Raw genomic sequence first — 22,507 nt, 5'->3', positions numbered from 1 at the left:
CAAAACTCCCCCAGCAGAAACCTCTGACTGCTCAATAGGCATCAGAGAAAGCTAAAGATGGAGACTTTACCCAAGGATTGGGCAACATCATCATGTTTAACATTTAGCTACGTCAGCTAACTTGCCCCGTCGTATTTTGTTCGAGAAAGCTCTCGTTCTCGACGCCCTCACCAAGGCTAATATCTAATCCTGACGATCCAAATCGAAAGTCCCAGTTTTGCTGGATATTCCAACAGGCTAGTTTTAAGCCGTACCCTTTCAGTGGTTCACGAATAATACCATGCTCAAACGGATCAAGCTTCTGCTCGGACAGCATCATCAGTTTTCTTCAGTGTAAACGGTTATACGATTTGAAAGATCGCAACAAGGTGCTTTGTAGACAGCTGGTTGCGGAAATTTACACCGTCTGTAGTTATCTCTACGGCAGCCTAGCTGCTTGAAGTCATCGCAACTATAAACTACAGGTTGCAGCGACCAACGTTTGTAGATAAACGTTGGTAGGCGACTGCATTCTCGCATTCCCACGCATCACTCCGAACAGAAAGGCGCTAGTTTCGGTTTGAAGTCGGTACCTTTTCTACAACATAGATGGCGGTAGCGTCAGTCTTCTGCACTCGGTGCATTTGGCGAGTTCGTTTGAGTCCAGTTTTCCGTACAACACTCTGTGAGTGCGATGCATTCTGGGAGAGAACTCGAACGGTGCCAGTGCGTGTGAAACGAACTCGCTATAACTCGTGGAGCCTGAGACGCCGACCCAAGACCGCCGGTTTCACGGTCCACTCATCGTTCACGTCAATCGCCTCAAGCCATTTCAACCCCGCGAGCCAGCACCACGGTGTAAGATAATACTCCTCAGGTGAGGACAGCGCGCTCCTCGCGACGTGCCGATACAGTTCGCTTTTCACTCTCTCTCTCTTTCTCTCTCTCACTATGGTTTCAAGCGGCGCCGGCAGGTGACTCGTCGACCCGTGGGCTGGGCACGATGTAAGACGCAGGAGCCGTGCGCAGGAGGCAGGCAGCAGTGCACAAGACGGCTCGTGCCGCCTCATGTACCACACCCGCAGAGCTCCAGCGAGGTTGTCGCTCGTGCAGAAAGACCACGGTGTACCGGAGTGTCATGACAACGAGATATTAGATCTGTTCGATTCGCCTGAACTGGCTGAACTAGTTCAGCAGTGCAGGAACTGGTGCATTCGATTCAACCGGAAGTTGCACGGCCGCTGCACTGGCGCGTTCGATTCATCCCAGTTCTGAACGAGTTCAGACCCAGTTCCTCAAAACCTTGCATTGGCTCCGGAGTCAGTTCAGCGTCCGTGCAGAAGCAGACGACAAAAGCAGACGGCGATAGCAGACGCCACTCCTCGTCCGTCTCTGCTCGCGGTGCCATTTTTCGCAGCTCTTGCTCAAATGTCTGCGATTTTTAACAATAACGCCGATACGGACGTTGCATTTTCTCTCATTTATAAGAACGTACCCACGGTGGACGCGGAATTGAGATCCTAACCAAGAGTAGGAATTCGATTGATTATGATATTCTGAAAGCGTTTTAGGCACCTGCTCGTGTAGGTTTGGTTCTATGTTGTAAGTGTTGAAATACTGGCTCACGTAAATTGTTTCTTTTTGATGCTATTTGGGGATCCACAGTGTTGATATTCGTCCTTACCAACACGGGAAAGGAATTGCACTCTTGATAGTCCCCGCCTTCAGGTGCTCTTGGATGCATATACTGACGACTCCGCTACATTGCAGAGGTCTGGGATTTAGTACATTGGCCCTCGCATGCCCCGTAGCTGAGCATAATACTACATGCTCTGTCAGCTGGTATCTGGACGCCCACTAACGAGCCTTTGAAAAACGACGCCGAGGATCGGCATTGGCTTGGTAGTTCCATGCAGTTCTTTCTTGAGAATCAGCATAAAAGCTTCAGCTTGACGCCAAAGTTACGTTCGATAACTGTCTTGGCCAGAACGCTATCGTCAGGCCTTCGTCTTCGAGGTGACCGCTATCGACCGCGCGCTGCCGCCAGTGACTCCCGACGCAAAATCATCCTGATGCCGCGAACCTATCGTCGAAATGCGAAACTCGAGAGACTTGGAATGAATCTACTATTCCGAAATGAATATGAAGGACACGAACGCTTATGGAAACGAGAGGAACTGAACGGCCGTTAAAAATGCAGACAGAAACACACTTCGTGCAGAAAACGTTTTTAGTACACTCGAAAAAAAATATTCACAGAAACGATTCCGTTATTATACCTTAAAACTAAAAAAACATGAATGGTCTCATCAAACCGCGACTAAATAAATATAGCATACAGCTTGGAGTTTAGAAACAAGAGCCAACCGATGCAGACGACACTCCGCGCTTCCGCTCGGAAAGCCGATCACAGCGCCAGTCCTAGCGCGGCGGTTGCACTGGTTCTGCGCCGCCGCTGCACGACTCCTGCACTCCTCTGAACTCGGACAGAACTAGTTCAGAACTTTATGGCCGAATCGAACAGACCTATTGTTTTTCGCTCTCGCACAGTTTCGCCGTTTGGCCGCCGGCGACACTGTCAGCGGCGGGCACGGTGGCCGCGGAATGATGCATCCTTTCGGATGCCCGTCGAACGAATGATATATCTGATTCCTCGCGCCGCGCGTTCAGCCCCGCCGTGTCCTCACCTAAAGAGTGTATCTTACACCAAGTACTTTACTAGGGGGAATACATTCCACTCCTCTCAAACACAATAGCCTCGGCGCGGACAGGTTTTCTGGGCTTGGCGAGAGCCATCTATCGTCGTGGAGGTCTCGGCTATCGATGATATTCATGTTCTACGTGCCAAATTCATTGTTGTGGAAATGCGCAAGACACGTACCGCGCACCACTTCTAAGAATAACATGGCGTCTAAACTCTAGCTCCCCAGGTAGCACCAAAACATTATAATAATGTTATTTTTTTGTTTGGCCCAAATGTTTGAAATATGTCCTTAATGTCATTTTATTTAATATTTCCACAATGTTTATCTGTTCGTTAGATTAATGTTTTTCCATACGTTATTTGAACACACAGGAAACATTCCTTCAACATAAATTTAATGTTTGCAAAACGTTAAATTAACATTGAAGGAACATTCGAGAAACACTTTTACAACCGGTATGCAACGTTTGTAAAACATTAAATTCACATCAAAGAAAATGGTACTGCTACACTAGCAGAATATCCACAAAATGTTAGAAAGATCTTTTCAGTTGACGAAGACAAAAATATTATAAATCAGACGCAACCGCTACCCATGCAGTTACGCCTCTGCTGTGAACAAGGCGAACTGCATGGGTAGCAACTGCGTCTGATTACAATACTTTTGTCTTCAACTGAAAAGTTCTTTCTAACATTTTGTGGATATTCTGCTAGTGTAGCAGTACCATTTTCTTTGATGTGAATCTAATGTTTTATAAACTTGCATACCAACAAAACTGCAGGTAGTCAAAGCTGAAAGAAGGGTGTTGGAAAGGAACCTCCTTGAAACCCAACGACAGGCAGTGTTTCACTACAGACATGGCTTTTCTGAGGGCTGAAAAAGCTAAGACTTGCAACAAAATATTGCGTCCTGGGTCTTCGAGGAGGTCCTTTTTCACATACATAGCAATGTTTTCCAGAAGATGAACCACCGGACTCCAGTGCGCAATACACATAACGGGAGAGAATTGACTGTATGCACCTTTTGAAGAAGCTTGATCGTAGCATGTCCGTTAACTGAGGAAAAGAATGTTTGTGAAAGGCACAATATTGCACACTATTAACAAAAACGCTAGAATTAACAAGCTCCTTTTCATCACAGCACATATTGAGACGAAATAATTGCAATTTACTACCCTTGCAAAGATGAAATCAGTCAGGTACATGTACTAAAACATTTATTGTTTCAAATTAAACCAAAAGCATATACATACGAGTAAGGATGCTGCTAGACTCAGCTGTTAAAATGACAAGCCAATAACTTAAGACAAATCTGTATGTACTACAGAAACAAGCTTGAAACTGAGTAGAAGTGGTGACTAGAGCGGGTGAAGCTTGAAGCTGAGCTAGTTGGCTCATTGCTCTATATAGTGCCAGCTGAACATAAAAGAAGGGTTAGAGAGAGAGATAAGAAAGGCATACACCGCTGGACTAGGAACTGTTTCATCAGATCATCTTTCTCTTCATCTACATTGAGTTTCACTTCCTCTTTTTTTCTTATCTACATTGCATTTGATTTAATTGAGGAGTTCTTCTTCTAATCTTATACCCAAGCATCTTCTCATCTTCCATCTGTCCGCCATAAGTGCGGCCCTCTAAGGTACTCAACTTCCTTGTTGTGTAGTGCGATGGAAGGCACACACACACACTCGTCTGCCTTTGCGTCAATAGCAAGGGCCTCCAGGATTTCTCGAGTGAACTTGTGGCGGTTTCTTGCTAGGATGGTTAGGCTAGAAAACTCTGGTACACACCGGCACATGTGACAATGGGCGGGTAGGTCCCCTGCTGCAGTGGTGGCCTTCACCGAAGCTGCATGTTCCCTAGTCTGGTCACCGATGCACCTTCCCGTCTGTCCAATGTAACATTGACCACATGACAGTGGGATTTGGTACACAACCTCCTTCTCACATTCGGTGTGCTTGGTCTCGTGAGATACCTTGCAGTTTGTCTTCTCCTTGTTGGTCCCTTTGTTTACATGATGGAAAGTTGCACACAAAGAGACGAGGAAGGAACACAGAAGACAGACAGCACGATTCATGACAGGGGACATCGACACCAGGGGGTTAAGAGTTCAGTCGCAGAGGAATATTCGCAAAAAGGCAAGTTCTCTTTCGCTCATGCAACCGACGGCTGACTAACGCAGCGATCGGCCAGACTCAAGATGGTGAACGCCCTGAGCACCTCGCGCGTTTGTTTTTCATTAAAGCGCCCAATGATTGAGGTTTTTTCTAAAGATGGTGTGCAGATAGAGGTCTTACAATGCACCAAAAGGTTGACCTCATACAGTTTATGATTGTGCTCTCGCAGCCAGTCATTCGAACACTGTCTAGTCTGTCCGACATAGCATCTTCCACAGGAAAGAGGAATGCTGTATACAACGCTCGATGAACAGGAAAAAAAAGGCTGCACATGTTTTTTGTGGCACGTGTTTTTTATAATTTGTTCTCTTTGGCGCAGACCTTAAACAAATTTGTCATATTTTTTTAGGGGCTGATATTACTGTGGGCACAGCACACCTACTTGCCACTTGTTTTAGATTGTATCTACACAAGATATCGCATAATCTAAAACAAGTGGTAAGTAGGTATGGTGTGCCCGTAGTATTATCAGCCTCTAAAAAGATGTGACAAATTTGTTCTAAGGTTTGCGCCAAAGCGAAAAAGACACGCGCCACAAAAAACATGTGCAGCCTTTCACTCCTCGTTCATTGAGCGTAGTGTACAGCATTCCTCTTCCCTGTGGAAGATGCTATGTCGGACAGACTAGAAAGTGTTTGAATGACTGGCTGCGAGAGCACGATCATAAACTGTATGAGGTCAACCTTTTGGTGCATTGTAAGACCTCTATCTGCACACCATCTTTAGAAAAAAATCTCAATCATTGGGCACTTTAATGATAAACAAACGCGCGAGGTGCTCGATGCGTTCACCATCTTGAGTCTGACCGATCTCTGCGTTAGTCAGCCGTCGGTTGCTTTGAGCGAAAAAGAAGTTGCCTTTTTGCGAACACCTCACTATGACTGAACTGTTTACCCCCTGGTGTTGATGTCCCCCGTCATGAATCGTGCTTCATCTTTTCTTTCTTCACTTAATATACCAGAGTTGCGAGTATGCGCCTCTCTGACTTCTGTGTTTTTCCCTTGTCTCTTTGTGTGCAATTTTTCATCATGTAAACAAGAGGGCCAACAAGGAGAAAATGAACTGCCAAGTACACCAAATGTGAGAAGGAGGTTGTGCACCAAATCCCATGTCATGTAGTCAATGTTACATTGGACAGAAGGGAAGGTGCATCAGTGACTAGACGAGAGAACATGCAGCTTCGGTGAAGGCCACCACAGCGTGCAGAGCACCTACCTGCCCATTGTCATATGTGCCTGTGTGTACCAGACTTTTCTAGCCTAAACATCCTGGCAAGAAACCGCCACAAGTTCACTCGAGAAATCCTGGAGGCCTTTGCTATTGACGCAAAAGCGGACAAGTGTGTGGGTATACCTTCCATCGCACTACACCACAAGGAAGGTGAGTATCTTAGAGGGGCCGCACCCATGGTGGACAAATGGAAGACGAGGAGACGCTCGAGTATAAGACTAGAAGAAAAGGAACTCCTCAATTAAATCAAATGCAGTGTAGATAAAAAAGAAGAGAAACTCAACGTAGATGAAGAAAAAGATGATCTGATTAAACAGTTGCTAGTCCAACGGTGTGTCTTTCTTATCTCTCTCTAATCCTTTTATGTCCAGCTGGCACTATATACAATTGCCATGTGTAGAAGCAGTTAGAAAAACTTGATTACTAAAACGGTATCGTATTAAAGAAAAGCCGGAAAGGACTGACTAAAGCCTGTCACTAGACTAGAACAGAAGTCGAGACATTAAATAGGCCTATTGCCGCTTTAAAAAGTAAAATATGACAATAGAATATGAAATAGGCTGAAGAAACTCTAGAACAGGACTAGACAGAAAAAAAAAATTAAAACAAACAGACTTTCATCTTCCCAAGTCAAACCACAGTAAAGCCTGTCACTAGACTAGAACAGAAGTCGAGACATTAAATAGCCTTATTGCCACTTTAAAAAGTAAAATATGACAATAGAATATGAAATAGGCTGAAGAAAGTCTAGAACAGGACTAGACAGAAAAAAAAAAAATTGAAACAAACTGATTTTCATCTTCCCAAGTCAAACCACAGTTTCTGTCGATGGGATGTTTTCGACTTTTCTGGCTGCAAACAAAACAAGAAAATAATTAATACAGAGTGCCGGAAACTAAATTTGAGGTGGCAAATGATCATAATACGTGGAAAACATAACAGTGTAGCTTAATTCGAAATTTAGCTTTGTGACAATGGTTTGCAGGTTTGGAAACCCCTCAAGAAATTAGGGTGTACTAGAAATATCCTAGTGGGAAAGAGAGTTCATATAGAGCCGCAAAAAGGCTGACCTGATTTCCCACATAACTACGAACTAAAAGAAAATGACAATCTTGTTCAAGTGCTTAAAACAGTGAATTGATTGCAAAAAACAAACAAAGTAGCAAACACTTATGACAAGAGACAACACAGGTACATCTCTCAACTAGCAAAAATAAAATAATGCCTTGTGGTAGTTTATTGATGTTGCTAGTTGAACTGTACACCCGTGGCATCTCTTGTCATAAGTGTCTCTCTTTTGTTTGTTTCTTAACTCCCACCAACATGCTATCAAATCCTTTAATTTGTTGTTGAGTCACTTGTACCTAGTAGTTGTCAGTCCTCCTGCTCAAGCAAACCAACATTGAAACACGCGACAAAATACACCTTGTGACGACCCGGAGCTGAGCTTGTTGGTGCAGCGCTTGTCGATGGGGCCAAATGAACCTACAGCACAAAAACAGGAAGAGAGAAAATGAGACAAACACAATGCCGGACTAACTTCATCCACATACTTTATTTACAAAAGAACCAGTTGGCCCCGTCTGGGGCCAACCTGCTCCTGTGTAAATGAATAAAAATGCACTCCATTAAACAGTTTAGTCCAGCATCGTGTTTGTCTAATTTTCTCTGTGTTGTCATCTTGTATGTTCAGCTGGCCTCACCCAATAGCAACACACAATCAGTCCCACAAACGGCTGTCAGAAATACTTTTACTGCCCTATTTTCTAGGAAAGCAAGACAAAGAAAATCAAGCTGAGTGCAGAACTTTCTTATTCGGCTGCTACATTCTGTATGTTAGAAAACCAATTTTTACTTTTTTCCAATAAGAAATTATTGTAAACAAAGCTTCCTTCGTTATTTTGTAGTTGTGCTCACTGCTTCTGCTGGTGCATTTGATTGGGAGGGGCAATGATACAAGTGAGCATGTACTATTGCAATACATTGCAATATGAACACAAAGCGCATAACTTTCAGTACACTGCTTACACACCAGGCACCAGTCAAGGCATTCAAGAGTTGGAGATTAATCTAGTGTCCTTGGTCGAACTACACATGTGCAAGCTTCGCTGGCTCGTGGCCAGTTTGTGCAGCATTTGTAGAAAGCCACAAGCTCTCTTCTTTGTATTTCAATGTATAGCGATAGTACAATAGAACTCTTCGCTGTGTTACAGATCTCATGCATGGTTTACATTCTTCATTTTGTAAGCCTCAGGAGATTTTTAGATTAATCATCAGCTTCAATGTATTTGTATCCTTCCTGCAAAGATTAGGTTGTTGCTTGCCTTGAGCACGGAGCCGGACGTTGGCGAAGCGCAGCCAATCACCAATGGCGCGGCCCATCTCGTCGTCTGTTGCAGTTTTGCGGGTTACACGTACAGCAGCTGAAAAAAATATGCACAGCTATCAGAAGTTTTATAACGATCACTGTAAAGTAATACTTAATAATAAAAAAAAAAAAAAGACGGGTGCATGCAAGCACATTACTCTCCATAGTGTAGACAGTGATACAAAAACATTACTCTTACCATAGATCAGGCTAAAGATCTTCAGTTTCCCGGCTTCTTGCTTTCCGTTTCGCCCGGTTCTGTTGTAGAAGACGGCAACTTCATCTCCGACAAGTTTCTTAAACACCGTTTTTGTTGTAGAGGCTACATCTCTACCTCCAATTTGGCCAAGCTCTTTCACCTAGAAATCAAAAGTTATCCACAATAAGCCACACATAAAAGCTTCTCTTGCTCAAAGAACAGAAGAAAGATGAAAAACAATGACTATTTCAGTACATGTATGTTCTGGATAATAACCTTTGGCTGTAACGCACAACAACTTGAAACTTACTAGCTTTGCAAAAATGGCTTCATTTTTTAAGCTAGCCTCCAGGAAGGCAAATTCCTCTCTTGTCTTCACTGGATAGACTGGAAGGTCTTCTGGATGGACTGGACCAGCCATGGCAGTAGGGTCATCAGCATTCACATGCATCTGTATTCTGGCCAACATTGTAGCCATGCTTGTCAACTGTGCCTTAATACACTCAAGTTCCCTAAGAACTGTGACCAAAGCTAAAAAAAAAAAAAAAAAAGAGCAATACGTTAGAACCTTATCAATATTGAGTGTTCCGATAAAGATGATAAAAAAACAAGCCTTTATTCATTTTCAAGGTGACAAGGAGTTAATACTTTAATCGCTTAAAGCTGTAAGAGCATTAAAGATACAGAAACTTTTCTCTTGTTGCTCACGTTACCGAAGCACTTAGCTTAATTACACAAACAAATTATCCATTCTTACAACGTGCAGCATGCATCAATGCTGCAAAGCAACAAGGCTAAAGTTTTTTTTTTTTTAAACAGGACATGCCTCAGCCAGGGTTGTAAAGCACCTAGGTACAAGTAACTCGAAATCGGTATCTAGGTACCTTTGTTGTACCTGACATAAAAACCTAGGTACTTTCATTTTTCGGTATCTGTATCTGTACAGGGTTGGAACTCATGAAATGTACTTGGGAGGAGCCACGGGAGCAGCTGAACCTACATTCTGGAGCAGGCTAGGAGCAGCTCAGATAAGTTTTCACTGCACTTCAGTTTATGTCTTAGTAATTACATGCGCGAATCACGTGACGTGCGCAAGCAACGAACGTGCAGTTGCGCGAAGGAACAGGGCAATAAATTTCGAATTTATCCTATTGTGTAACTCAATAACGAAGCAGCAGACTATGATTAAGCGTAGTTATCATATTCGAGGCGATAAGCAGGAGCAAGGTTAAAGTATGCCAAGCAGATCTACCGCTTGCATGAGAGCTGCTGGCCGGCAAGGTTTCGGATTGGACCGCATTTCAGTTCTATCAAATCACGATTTATCTTGTGGGAATGCGGTTCCAACTTTTAACGATGAAGTACTAACAGGAATCTTTTGCTCCTGTCTTCAACTGGCTGAAGTCTGGATCCCGGGCCGCAGAGCCTCAGGCAATCTGACTCTTAACGACTCGACCTCACTTCTGCTGACGTGCTTAAAGGGCAACTCCGCTTCATTTTTGGTTTTGAAAAAACAATGCAGTCCTCTTCAGTATCGCCTAGGAAGACCACGAGTGAAATGTTACGACGCAGTTCTGTCTAAATGTTTCTTAAACGGTCCGGCAAACTTCGCAACTCGCCAAGTTGTCGAAATCGGCTGACTTGAGCGGGCGATCAGGCGCAACCAACAGCGCAGTCAAGGCTATGGCATGGGCGGAGCCAACATTGAGCTAAACGTCATTATCATGGCCCCCTTTTGCTTGTTTTCACTTCTCCGCGCGAGCGTAGCGCATGACGTCAGCAACGTTGCCTCTCGGCGCTCAGCGGTGTCCACATGATTGGTGTAACGCGCCCGCGCAGCGCGTTTCTTGGGAGCCGTCCGGCCGCCCGCCGTTACCGCCGTCTTCCGCGTCACAACCGCCGTCGTCGTCTCACCGATTGTGATTATTGTCTCTCGGAGTTTCATCCACACCACGGACACCATGTGCGCAGACTTATGCCGCAGTTGTGCAGACGTCGTCGAATGCCGTAGACACCAAAACGTGGCGAAGAGTGCGGTGCAGACGACACTCGCGCCTGCCACACGCCCGCCCCAATCCCGCCCGTCGTTGGGCCGAGGATCACGTGACATCTCGTACCACGTGATGGCCATGTACTTGGCGGCCCGAGGCCAATGTTGCCGGGCAGAGCCGAAGTTTCGGTTTCGATTTCAGCTCGTGTTTAAAATTAGATTTAAAAATATATAGCCCACTTTTCGCAAAGCAAACAACGTAGTGTGTTTTACTAGGGCTTTTTAATTCGAAATCACTCATTATCCCGAAATCTTCGGAATTGAGCGGAGTTGCCCTTTAACCGCTTATGGTTGAAGGATAACAATCCAGAAGCAGGTGGTGTAGCGCTTGGAGTCTGACCCCCAATTTTTTTCGTGCGCTTCTGACTCGAGATACACAGGGAGAATAAACAGAGCAAAGGAGTGCAAGGCCGACCAAGCTAAATGCGCTCATTGTTGCGAATCGGGTCGATAAAAACCGGAACCAAGACAAAATACAATTCTTTTGGTGCATAATGGCACGAGGTATTGGCTGTGGCGCAGTTTCCACAACATGTTTCAGGATGGCGCAGACATATGCGTCTGGCGCAAATGGTACAGCTATTCCACCCCTGCTGTATTTTAGGTACATTTTCCAGAAACTTGTAACTAAGTGAAGTTACTTTTTACAGGTTCATGTGTCAAAAGTGCACATACATCCTAACTCTTCTGTCAGTCACAAAATATACTTGCCATTTCTTGAAGGTTCAGCAGAGCAGTTCAAAGAAGATGCACTTTTTGGTCTTCCTTTGGGCAACACCAAGTCATCTGAAAAACCACAAGCAATGCATAAGTAATAACAAGGATGAGCAGTTGAACTGCTATGTCACAGTTGCGTATTTCCTTGGATGGGAGTACAAGGCTGTCAAACTGCAAGCTGCAGTGTGCTTTATTCTGGAATCCTTTCTTCTTTTTTTTCTTGGGGAAACGCGGAAAGGGGCGAAGGGGGGGGGGGGAGTCCTCTTACGAGGGATCCGCGAGCCGCACTTGGACCAGCAAAGAGCCGCATGCGGCTCGCGAGCCGCGGTTTGCCCACCCCTGATCTATACCATGCCCATACTGTACACTATGCGACGCTGTTAGCACAAGCACAACATCGTCGGGTTTACTCGCTTTACTTACACAAATCAGGTGATATCACCAAAATTACTAATGCGGTGAAAAGGGCCCATAAGGGTTTCACAGCTTGAGCAAAGCACAAAAAAGCGCCGATGTCATGTTCATGCTAAAAGTGTCGCACTGTGTACATAACAGCCTGCACGTGGGTCTAGGAAGGCCTTTTCTCAACTCTAGATTACAAACATTCGAAGTGTGAAATACATGATCTGTAGTTTTGTTTTGATTACCTTGTGCATTTCACTTTATCACTAGTATTTGTTCATGTAAACCATTTCCTTCAAAACACGTGTAAGAAAAAAGGACTTGCCACCATCAGTTTGGCCTGCTCCTCCACAATGTGCTCCACTTTTTCTTTGAAGAGGTGGTGGCGGTGGGGGCTCAGCGAGAAATTCAATGTCACCTTCTGGAGGTGGTTCTTCAGTTACTCCCTCCTCATCGCTGCTGTCAGTGAGGTAGTCATCGAAAAATGTCGGAGGTCGCCGTATTCTTTTTTGCGATGTCTCTGCTTCCGATGTAAGGTCGGACTCTTCCTCCGCCTTTATGGACCTCTTGCGGGCAACTTCGTAACTGTCTGCAAGTCAGATGTTATGTAGATAATGAATTAATAAAAAATGTGCGTTGAATGTGAGGCATTATATTTTGCTGAGTTTTGTCTAAGCTGTACGTAGCTTCTGCTAATGAAGCATATGCTGCCTTTTTGTAGCTATCAAGCTGTTACCAATGTGTCCTATTAACATAGGCAGTGGGAGGTCTATAGTACCGTTACCATAGTAACTAAAAAAAGGGAGTCAGATATGATATGTACTTTAAGAATTATTTCACAACCAAACCCCCTTCTCTTTTGTAGATTCTGCGAAAGTGTGGATTGTAATAACTTTCAATAGAGCAGTGCTCTCTTCAGAATGAAAAAAAAAAACTAATGACGTTCAGGGCGGAGCTTACCTGTATATGACATGACCCTGCAGGCAAATTTTGGCCAGTCTTTGCCTGGCTCCGTTCTGTCCCTCACTGCACTGTTCACTTTTGCAGTATTTTTAAACGGTGGCCAGGGAGCTGTCCCGTTCTTAATCCAGCGTGTTGGAACCACGGCCACGTCATCAGTCTTCATAAAATGGGCGACCGAGAACATCTAGAAAATTCAATTTGAGACCGTCAGTAAAGAGCATACCTACAAGTTTTATGAAGTAACAAGATTAGGGGTGTGCAAATAGTGATGTAACCAAATCAAACATGAATCGAATATTGATGAAACCAAATAAAATATGAATGCTGTGTACATGGTTTATGAAGGTGAAAATTACTAAAACTAAAACAAAAGAAAACTCATGATGTGTTTGGCATTTGTATTGATAGATGGCGCTCCCTCCTTATCGCAACGGCTCGTGACCACCGTGGTTTGTTAAAATGGGCATAATCTTTTTGAAATGTACCTTCGGTTAAAAAATAAATGCGGACAATAAAAGCAAAACTTAGAGTAAAAAAAACGTGTCTGTATAACGGTGGCGCTTTTGCTGTCAACGGATTTCGTCTGCGTGTCGTCTGCTTTCTTTCACTGGTCGGCTGCAACTTCGGAGGCTGCTCCCGACGCCATCTATCGATACGAATGCCAAACACATCCCGCTAATGAACCCCTCTCGTTTACGTCGCTGCCCGCCGTAGACCCTGGCAAGTTTCTTGGCCTTATTTTTTACAGAACGAGAACTACGCTTTATAATTTTACAAGAAAAAACCGACCTGTGAAATACACCGCTGACGAAAAGTTTAGATTGTTACGTGCAGGCATTGATTTTTACGGTCCATTTCAGATCGAGCCTGGTGGCTTGAACCACCCTATATTTCATGGGCTTTCTTTCTTTGCTAGAAAAGGAAGCAAACAAAGTGTATTGTGTTCAAAACACCCCAGTTGGCTGTTTCTCAAGACTTCTAAAGCCTGCCAGTTGACACCTTGATCCTGCTGGTCTTAAAATTGATATTTAAAAGTTTGCCAAGTCTTTCTTGCGTTTCGCAAGACACCTGCTAACAACATAGTGGTTTTCACTTGTGTAGAGCAGAGGTGCACAGACTGGAGGTTGTGGGGAAATGTCTGGCGGCTACAGAGCCTCGGAGAGCTCCAAAAATAGTTAAGGCGGGGGTCGCCGGAGGGCACTCAGAAGCTTTGGGGGTTCGCAGTCCCGAAAAGGTTGTGTACCTCTGGCGTAGAGTGTTCAGTCTTTTTATACTTGCGGCATCTTAGCTGGGATATCTATCAGTTGGGACAATAGTTACGTGTAATCACCAAGTCAAAGGATAATCACATTATCATTCATTTAAAGAGCTAAAGTAGTGAGCACACATCATGAGCAAAAGAAAACTAACCTTTTATTAGACATTCACCTTACAGCTTTTCTATTTTGGTCTTTCCATCATATAAACAGTTCTATTTATAGCAGCTTTTTTCTAATCCCTCAATTTTCAACCTACAGATGCCTTATAATCAGAAGAAATGTCCTTAAAAATCCCCTAGCAGTTATTAGCATAAAGACATAATTTATGCCAAAGACATTAGCACACACACTTTATTTTTATTCGTGATGATTATATACTCATTAAAACAACACTATAAGTGAGAGCACATTTACGGCAGATATTGCTTATCTGAGCTATCCTGTGTGCAAGAGTGGCTTAACCAAAAATTCACCCCCACAAGGAAGCCAGCAGCACTTTGATTTGACCTGTTCAACAGTCCACAAAGCATTTGCAGACGAAACCTGAGAAGCCCTGAAAGTACACAGTCCAGTTGTGTCAACAATGCCGGCATAGAAGTTTGTTAATCTCTTGAAAAACTGGCCACAGATCTTGATCTCTCCATCACGGGACACAACATTTGTTGCGACGACTACATTTCCATCTTCCATCAGAAAACATGAGTCTGGTAGGTTCACTTCCAGAACCATGCCTTGAAGAACTAGCTTGTGATACTGCTCTCCCTTAAATCCTGGAGGTGCTGGTCCGGCATTATGCGGCTTTTGCAACAATGCCTGCTGCTTCGGTGGTATTCTAGGATGCAAGTCAGCATGACTGCGCTCTTCTAAGCGTTTTACAATCTGTTGTAATGGTCGATTTGGTGACTTCAAATCTCGCTTCAGTTGACCCAGAAAGTTCTCAAACCGGAACGCAGAGAAGGAGTCAAGGTGACCGAACCTCCGCACATCAGCAGTAAGATGCAGCAGAGAATGTATGTTGTACACGTAAATGCCTTCACCGTACAGGTCCCCAGCATCAGAAACAAACTCTTCAAGCAGCTTCTCTGCAGAATCAATCTCCTCATGGCAGAGTCGTGGGCTTGACAGGATTGACACTGCAATGCTCAGTTTGAGAAAGTGCTGGTAGTAGCGCTTCTCCATGTGGTCTTTTAGAACCGCAGGACCGAAGTACAAGAGGAAGTTTCGTAGCTCAGTGGCCTTCCATCTCTCTAATTCATGAAGACTCCGGGGCTTCCGAGCCATCTCCCGAGGGGTGTGTCTCTGGAGTTTCATGAGCATTGTTGAGATGCTAGTCTGTGCACGTGGTGGGAGCTTTGATCGATGAGGTCGTCCCCGCACCCAATAGTGAAGTAGAAGCCTCCGCATAACGCCTAGGCAGACTAAATGCATATAGTCGAGGGGAAATTGGCTTACCATGCCAATCTGTAGCTCGACCAATGGGGACTGTCGATGATGGTGCCCTTCCTGATCCTGCTTTCGAAACGACTCGTCTGTTCGTAGGGGGCTGCTGACTTCTGGAAGAATTACTTTCCGGCAGCTTTCAGAGAAGGTGCCTTCTTGGGTGCACTTTTCACAACTGAAGTATCCCCCATGGCCCTTGATGCACTTCAGAAATGCCCTTGCGGGCGCATCGCAAATGAACGCATGCACTCGAACTACGCACTCCTTTCCGCCCTCGGTCACGTGTTCTTCCAGCAATGTGCTTAACTCCGAAATGAAATCGGTAAGGTAGTCATCCAAGTTCTCCGGCTTCTTGTCTCCAACAAACAGAGCTATGACGAAAGGTTCAGGATCGCAGCTTTCGACGACAGATGCAAGAATGGGCCAGAACTGCTTGCTGGAACTTTTCGCTATAGGCAGGCCATCAACATTGATGAGCAACGAAATGGTGTCTCCAGTGATGCTGCCTGAGCTCATCATTCGTTTTAGTGACGATTCGATTCCGAAATAGTGGTAGAGGCCGGACGCTCCCATGTTTTTCACATTGCAAGATCTTGGTGTCCCCATTAGGCTTCTTGCGTCACTAGGCAGCTCCGGGTGATACTTCTTCAATATCTTTAAAAGCTTGCTAAGATGGGATGCGCAGGCTTTGGTCTCACGTGCCCAGGTGGCCAGCTCGCTTGCCAAAGTAAACTCATCTGCACTTGAGATTGGCAAATGAGTTTCAGTTTCTTCGGAAGCTGATGTGCTCGCGCAAGGATCTCTGGGATCGTCGACTTGCGGTGCGCTCAGACCCTCCCTGGCTCCGTCACTGCTGTCGTCTGATCCGTCAACCGCAGAATTTCCATCGCTCTCGTCCGGAGCAGACTTAGAAAAAATGTCCGCAAGATGGTCGCGCACGTTTTCGGCAATAATTCTTTTCTTCTGTCGGTCGCACACGTCATCAAATGCTCGCCTCTGTCGCTTCATTTTACGAACCAGGAGATCGTTTCCTCTTAGCACCGTTCAATCACAAAGGGATATCATGCATCGCGAGTCGCGCAGTCTGGCGTAACCGAAATCGCGCGCAATCGGCGAACATGGTTGCCCACTTATCATAGTCATTGGTTGCGCTAGAAAATTTTGTCCGGATTTCGTCCGGGTCATAGTGGCAGCGCTTCGCTCTTCAAAATAATAATCACTGTAGAGCCCTCAAATAATTACTCTTGTCTATTATTACCTAACCAGCCTCGCACATTCACGAGCATGTGCGAGGTTTAGGTAATAATGGGCACCCTAAAGCGAAGCTCTGCCACTTACAACGCACCGCCTTGAATTCCGTCTAGGACCGGCACCGAATTCCGGTCCTAGACGGAATTGTTGAGGTCAGATATCGACCTCCAAAGGATCCAAAGGCTCCAAAGGAGCCGTCCCGATTTCGGGTACCCGAGACAGGAATACCCACAAACGTAATATGCGAGATCCCGTCGGTTAAGCAAGTGAGCAGCATCACTAAAGGAAATGAGGTACCGCTACTTACGTTTCACGCAGGGTACGCAGGTGCGTCGGTGCCACAGTGGGATTACGCAGCCTGACCGTTAGGCACTTCGAACCGTAACTACTAGAACTTGTCTTCACGATGTTTCAGAGCCACGGTTGTCAGGTCAGAACCGTGCGAGCCACAATTGTGCGAGCCGCGATACAAACTTAAACTTAGACCGCTTAAACCAAACTTAAACCATACTTGAACCACTTGAACCGGCGGGAACGTATGTTGCCAACCTAAGCCATTGGTCTAAAATAGGCTAAACCAACCGTGTATGCATTTTGTAGTTAATAAATTATATTATATTTTATTTTGTGACTTAAAAGTAGAACACATCAAGAAGAAAATATCTGTAGTGTATAGTATTAATAAATTTACTCATCAGACTTTACTTATTTACACACCCGACAAACTCACAAAACCAAAGAAAAGAAGTCTAGCAGCACTGTGTTTGTATATTTAGGGTTGTGATGGCGGCTGTTGTGATCTGGTTCTACGGGTTCTACGGAACGATTCTTACTCATTTACGCCTTGCTTTGCTTGTTAACGCTCTAAAAGTAGCGCACACGGATGGTCTTTTTGTGCGGTGCAGTGCGTGTGTTGACCATGGGCTTGCTTCAAGTTCAAAGGTACCCTTTTCGTCTCTGCCGTGTTTTGTGTTTGTACTAAGAGATTTACAACGTTTCGTTGGCTCTTTAGAGAGACCGCATCAAACAGTTTCTCAGCATATTTGACGGGATTTCGCACATATGTGTAATACGGTGGTGGAACCTTTCAGCAAAATTATAGTCTTCAGGGATGACGTGCTTGCGGACATGGTTGCAACTTCTGCTGGTCGCCTCTCTACAGAGAGTCGAGCTCCGGGAACACTCCGATGAGGTGCACAATGCTTCTCAACTCCGCGCGGCGGCTTCTCTCACTTCTGAAAGTGCGGACATCCGCTTCATCGCGGTTAGGCCTGCCTGGACGACTGCGCCGATTGCATGACTCATGCTGATTGCCGGGAACATCTATCGAAATCCCAGGCCGTCGCCAACCTCCCCGAGCTGCGAGAAAGCGGTTTACAACAACGTGGCCGCCCTAAAATGTGACCTGTGTGATTGGTGGCTCCATGGGAAGTGTGAAGGGCTGTCGCTACTCGCCTACCGATGCTTGGCCTCCTCGCCGGGCACTGGTTTTGTGGCTCATGCCAGCTTCCTCCCTCCGATGACTCGCACCCCGCACCCATATCCACCGGTGTCGTGCCCCCCCCCCCCTTCCCCCCACGAAACTGCCAGGCCCATCGCCCGGGACACAAAACGGAGTGACGCTAGTAACCGACGTACTCCTCCCGCACCGAGGAAGCGGCGACACATCGGCATCCGGTATACAAACGCTCTATCCATCAAGAACAAACTCGGACCTCGTTGTCTTGTTTGAAACTTCGCCGAACACAATCTTTGGGGTCTCAGAAACCTGGTTGGATGATACAATATTCGAAGGACAAATTGCTGACACCCAAAAGTTTAGCATCTTCCGGAAAGACAGGATCTCATCGAGAGGGGCAGGAGTTGCCCTGATTGTACTGTCTCAGTTCACATGTGAACGGCGAAGGAACCTCAAACACATAGTTGCATGGATGCCAGCCTCCCCACAGTACCAGCACACATGTGTACATTCCCTACATAGTGCAGTAAATATATCATACTTCTATCTAATTCAAATAAGGGAAAAGAAAAAAAACTAATTATTTTGGGACAGACATTCATTCTGGCCAAATGAAACAAGTATTATGTTTGCCAATTTCATTCCCTTCCCATCCCACTCTTTATTTAGTCGTAATAAACACCAGAAATGCCCAGATTCATTTTTGATCATTTAGAAAAACAAAGCATGACAAAAAAATTTTCATAGGAAAAAAAATCTTTTATTTAAAGAGGCACATGTTTCTATACTTCAGTAATTAATCCACCACCTTCGGGCACCTCTGGAGTAAATCGTAGGGTGATGCAGGTCACTTCAAGAGGGCAAGGGAAACGTTAGCAGGATCAAGCTGGCAAGCGGAGAGACTGACTGTTTATGAAGAAGGGATGAAAGCGCTTTCGTGATACACATCATCACTTCACTTATCCACAAGCTCCGTAGTCTATATAATCACCTCCTCTTCCCTCAGGCCTTCCTGGTAAAGGGAAGTGAATCTATTAATGTGAAACATAAAACAAGTGAAACAAGCACATACTATTTGTGGCTGTCTTTCTTTCAAAAAAGTAGCATAGCACATATTTTAATTTTCCTTGCCATTTTTTTGTATCTTTACGCTGCATTTCATTTAGATCTTACATATAGGTAGAGCCCTGCGTGGATAACAGTTTAATTATCTGCAGACTTTGTATTCGAACCGTATCCGCAAACTTTTTACATTATTGTATCCGTATCCGATCTGCATCTGCATACTTTGTATCCAAACTGTATCCGCATACTTTTTACATTATTGTATCCGTATCCGAACCGCATCCGCAAAATGTGGAACCAGATCCGACTCACAATCCAGGCATTCATTGTAAAATAGAAATGACACTTTTTAAGCTGTTTGCTTATCTTTGTACCAAAGAAATCTGGCTCGCCATTCAAAGGAAGTGTCATTTTATCATTATCAGTTTCATCGGATTTATATTAAAAGCGATTAGGAAAAATCATCTCAGTTATGTGATCATCCTAGGAATCCGCGACACTCTGCCCAGAAGGAGCGCACAAAAAGGTTATATATGTTTTTTTTTTTTTTTTGCTTTGTAACACCTATTTTATGCGGACGCATACTTTTGAAGGATAAAAGTTAAAAAAGGGCATACTAAATATGACATTACAGTTCTGTTAAACAATTAAAAAGTAATAGAGGTTCATATTAGTCCGGCTACGACGCACTGGCGTCGTAATTGGACGAACATGAACTACCAGGCGTTTTGGCTAGGGCTCTAAGCATACAAAAAAGAAACACAGAGGCAGTTTACCGTCTGCCTATGCAAGTTCGCTGTTGACTCTGAAACTTTACAAACCGTGGTGCCACAGGGTCGCACTCGCTGTCGAGGCACTTTTTGTTTTTAATCATGACCACACTACTCTTTGCGAAGAGGGGGACGTTTCTTTACTTCCTTGTGACTTGTACGTTTGAAGTTTTCTTTGCCCAGAAAAAGTTACAGCTCTTTCCCTGCCAATGTGCTAGCTTTCTTGGGACAATTGATGCCCTGCAATCTTTACTTTTTTTAAAGGTAGCATTTTTGACGAGAGGAAACACACTAACTGAAGCGATCTTCAGTGAGAATCAGATCTTTCTTAGGATCCCTATTGTTTCTTCGAAACGCGTTTTTGTGGAAATATGTATCGGTGGACAACTTTTCATGGACAAACGGTTCATCGACGCTGTACGTTTTGTGGGCACATGCCGCTGCAATGTTTTGTCGACAACGCATTTCTTCACCAAGCTGCTAAAAGCTAGCGAGCTTAACCAAACCATGCCCCCCTCTCCCCTGTAATCCAGGCGAGACTCAACAAGTTTGTTACAAAAATAGCAAGGTTGTGTGCAACAAAACATCTCAGGTTTTTCGATGAAACGAACAGGAGAAGCCTTTCGATCAAACGTTTCATCTCGACGAAACGATTTGTAGATGAGACGTCAGTCGACGAACTGAATGCCGCTGGGCAAAAATTTAAATCCGTATCCGCTGATATTCGCAGCCTCTGCCATCCAATCTGCAATCTGCCAAAATTTGTTTAATTTTCATCCGCATCCGCCCGTTTACTGCAGATATCCACAGGTAATCCGCGGATATGCAGGGCTCTACATATAGGTATCCAAGATTTTCCATTGTTTGGAGTTAGCAGCTGCTACAGAAAAGCTTAATCAAAATGCTTCCATCCTTATAGGGCAAAAGACAAGAAATGCAAAAAAGTATCATAGCATATATTTTCATTTCGCTTGCCATTTTTTTGTACCTTCACGCTACATTTCAATAAAATCGGAAACTAAAATAGTGTACTACATTTTCTTACAACATTTGCAAAAATGTTACTCTTTTCAAAATGTTACACCAATAAATAACTTGTTACTGCATGTTGTGTTTCATTGTGAACTTCAAAATAATGTTAAAAACAATATTGTCAAACAATTTCTTGAATATAAGTATTTGCAACAATTATTTGAAGTTTGAAAAACAGATATGTGATCAAACCAATACATTATTTCAGTATTACTATTTAACATTTATTTACTATTTTGCATTGAATGTTATGTTTCCTTGTAAGCTTCAAAATGACATTGGAAATATATGTTAAAATGTTATTTCAGTGTTACTTCTTGCAACATTATTTCATGGTTCTCCATTCACTGTTACTATGTTTCATTGTAAACTTCAGAATAATGTTAGGAGCATAATGTTACTAAATGTTACATTAATGTTAGTGCTCACAACATTGCTTTACAGTTATGTATTGAATGTTGTTATAATGTGTCGTACACAACATTATCGTTATATGTTTAATTTGAATGTTACACCAACATTGATAACATACCTAAAACGTTGAGTGTTTTATTTGAACGTTGCCGTAACATTTACACCTAACACAAAACGTTATTTCAACTTACACAACAAAAAAATAATGTTATTATAATGTTTTGTGCTACCTGGGTCAGTGGTGCGCTAAACACTTTGCTGCGCTGTGCCGCCATGATCTTCCCAGTGGATCTTCCCAAGGGTAGCGCGTTCCACGTACCTCGTGCATCGACGCACCTTGCGCTACTTTTGAAACATGAAGGGGCTTTAGGTGGAATCGGAGACGACACCGCCGCGGCCGCCGCGAACATCCACGTGCACTTACGCATGGACTGACTGGACCTCCCTTCCGTCAGGGCTGCCCACGTAGCATCCAATGTCGTGCGAACATTTCCTGGGTGTTCTGAATGTTGAAGGAACGTTAAAGGACACATGCAAAGGAAAAAAAACATTTTTTTTAGACAGCTTAGATGGCAAAAGGATGTCATAAAACGATTTTACAACGAAGAAAAAAAATTTTTAGAGCTATATTTACGGCGCTATACGAATTTATAGTTGGCGCTCGCGGGAGCCGCCGCTGGTCACGTGGTAGGCCCGCGCGCCGCCGCGCTGCGTCGCCGCCGCACGCTGAGCGTTGTGCGAACGCCGCTTCAACGCGTTTCTCCACGCCGCCGTCGCCGCCGCCGCACAAGTTCGTCTGCTTCGGGGCGCCGCCGCCGTCGTCTGACCGGCGCACAGGTCTATCACGTCTGCTTGCGCTTTTTCATGAGTTTCCTTAAAGTATTTGCTTACACCGTGACCAGCACACTGCTCTGGCCTTCTCTAGGGGGAGGGCATCCCTGGCGGGCACAGTTGCGTGCCCAGCGGCGCGAGCGAGGAAGCTGGCTGATAGAATAGATCGCTATTGGCGGCGAGATGTTTTGGTGGCG

The 22,507-nt window shown here is 44.5% G+C and overlaps 2 protein-coding genes across 4 annotated transcripts; both read right to left on the bottom strand.

The window, feature by feature from the left end:
- Positions 1 to 6,140: 6,140 nt before the first annotated feature.
- Positions 6,141 to 21,598, bottom strand: LOC115320892. 3 transcript variants are annotated; one of them, XM_040215952.3, is made up of 9 exons: positions 17,047 to 21,598; positions 12,787 to 12,973; positions 12,152 to 12,415; positions 11,419 to 11,493; positions 8,968 to 9,188; positions 8,658 to 8,817; positions 8,415 to 8,513; positions 7,455 to 7,575; positions 6,141 to 6,942 (listed from the first exon to the last, which is right to left on the bottom strand). In XM_040215952.3, exons 2-8 carry the CDS (start codon positions 12,971 to 12,973, stop codon positions 7,478 to 7,480), a joined length of 1,104 nt encoding a protein of 367 aa, XP_040071886.1. In that variant the 5' UTR covers positions 17,047 to 21,598; the 3' UTR covers positions 6,141 to 6,942; positions 7,455 to 7,477. The 3 variants fall into 3 exon arrangements, with proteins under 3 accessions (XP_040071886.1, XP_040071883.1, XP_040071891.1); XM_040215949.3 differs by having other exon boundaries at positions 6,142 to 6,942; positions 7,516 to 7,575; XM_040215957.3 differs by lacking the exon at positions 7,455 to 7,575 and having other exon boundaries at positions 6,144 to 6,942.
- LOC120844370 lies at positions 13,819 to 16,604 on the bottom strand. Its single transcript, XM_040216125.2, has one exon. It carries the CDS (start codon positions 16,494 to 16,496, stop codon positions 14,484 to 14,486), a length of 2,013 nt encoding a protein of 670 aa, XP_040072059.2. The 5' UTR covers positions 16,497 to 16,604; the 3' UTR covers positions 13,819 to 14,483.
- Positions 21,599 to 22,507: the final 909 nt, after the last annotated feature.

Source organism: Ixodes scapularis, unplaced genomic scaffold (genome assembly GCF_016920785.2).
Source record: "Ixodes scapularis isolate PalLabHiFi unplaced genomic scaffold, ASM1692078v2 PGA_scaffold2__306_contigs__length_199485367, whole genome shotgun sequence".
NCBI lineage: Eukaryota > Metazoa > Arthropoda > Arachnida > Ixodida > Ixodidae > Ixodes > Ixodes scapularis.
This window is presented reverse-complemented; position numbering and strand designations above follow the sequence as displayed.

What these genes read in the sequence shown, in the direction of transcription:
- LOC120844370 (XM_040216125.2), bottom strand. Translation starts at nt 16,496, where the DNA reads ATGAAGCGACAGAGGCGAGCATTTGATGACGTGTGCGACCGACAGAAG.
- LOC115320892 (XM_040215949.3), bottom strand. Translation starts at nt 12,973, where the DNA reads ATGTTCTCGGTCGCCCATTTTATGAAGACTGATGACGTGGCCGTGGTT. An exon ending in CAGGGTCATGTCATATACAG is followed by an intron (nt 12,416 to 12,786) that starts GTAAGCTCCGCC and finishes TCTGACTTGCAG; the next exon opens with ACAGTTACGAAGTTGCCCGC. An exon ending in CGTCCGGCTCCGTGCTCAAG is followed by an intron (nt 7,576 to 8,414) that starts GCAAGCAACAAC and finishes TTTGTGCTGTAG; the next exon opens with GTTCATTTGGCCCCATCGAC.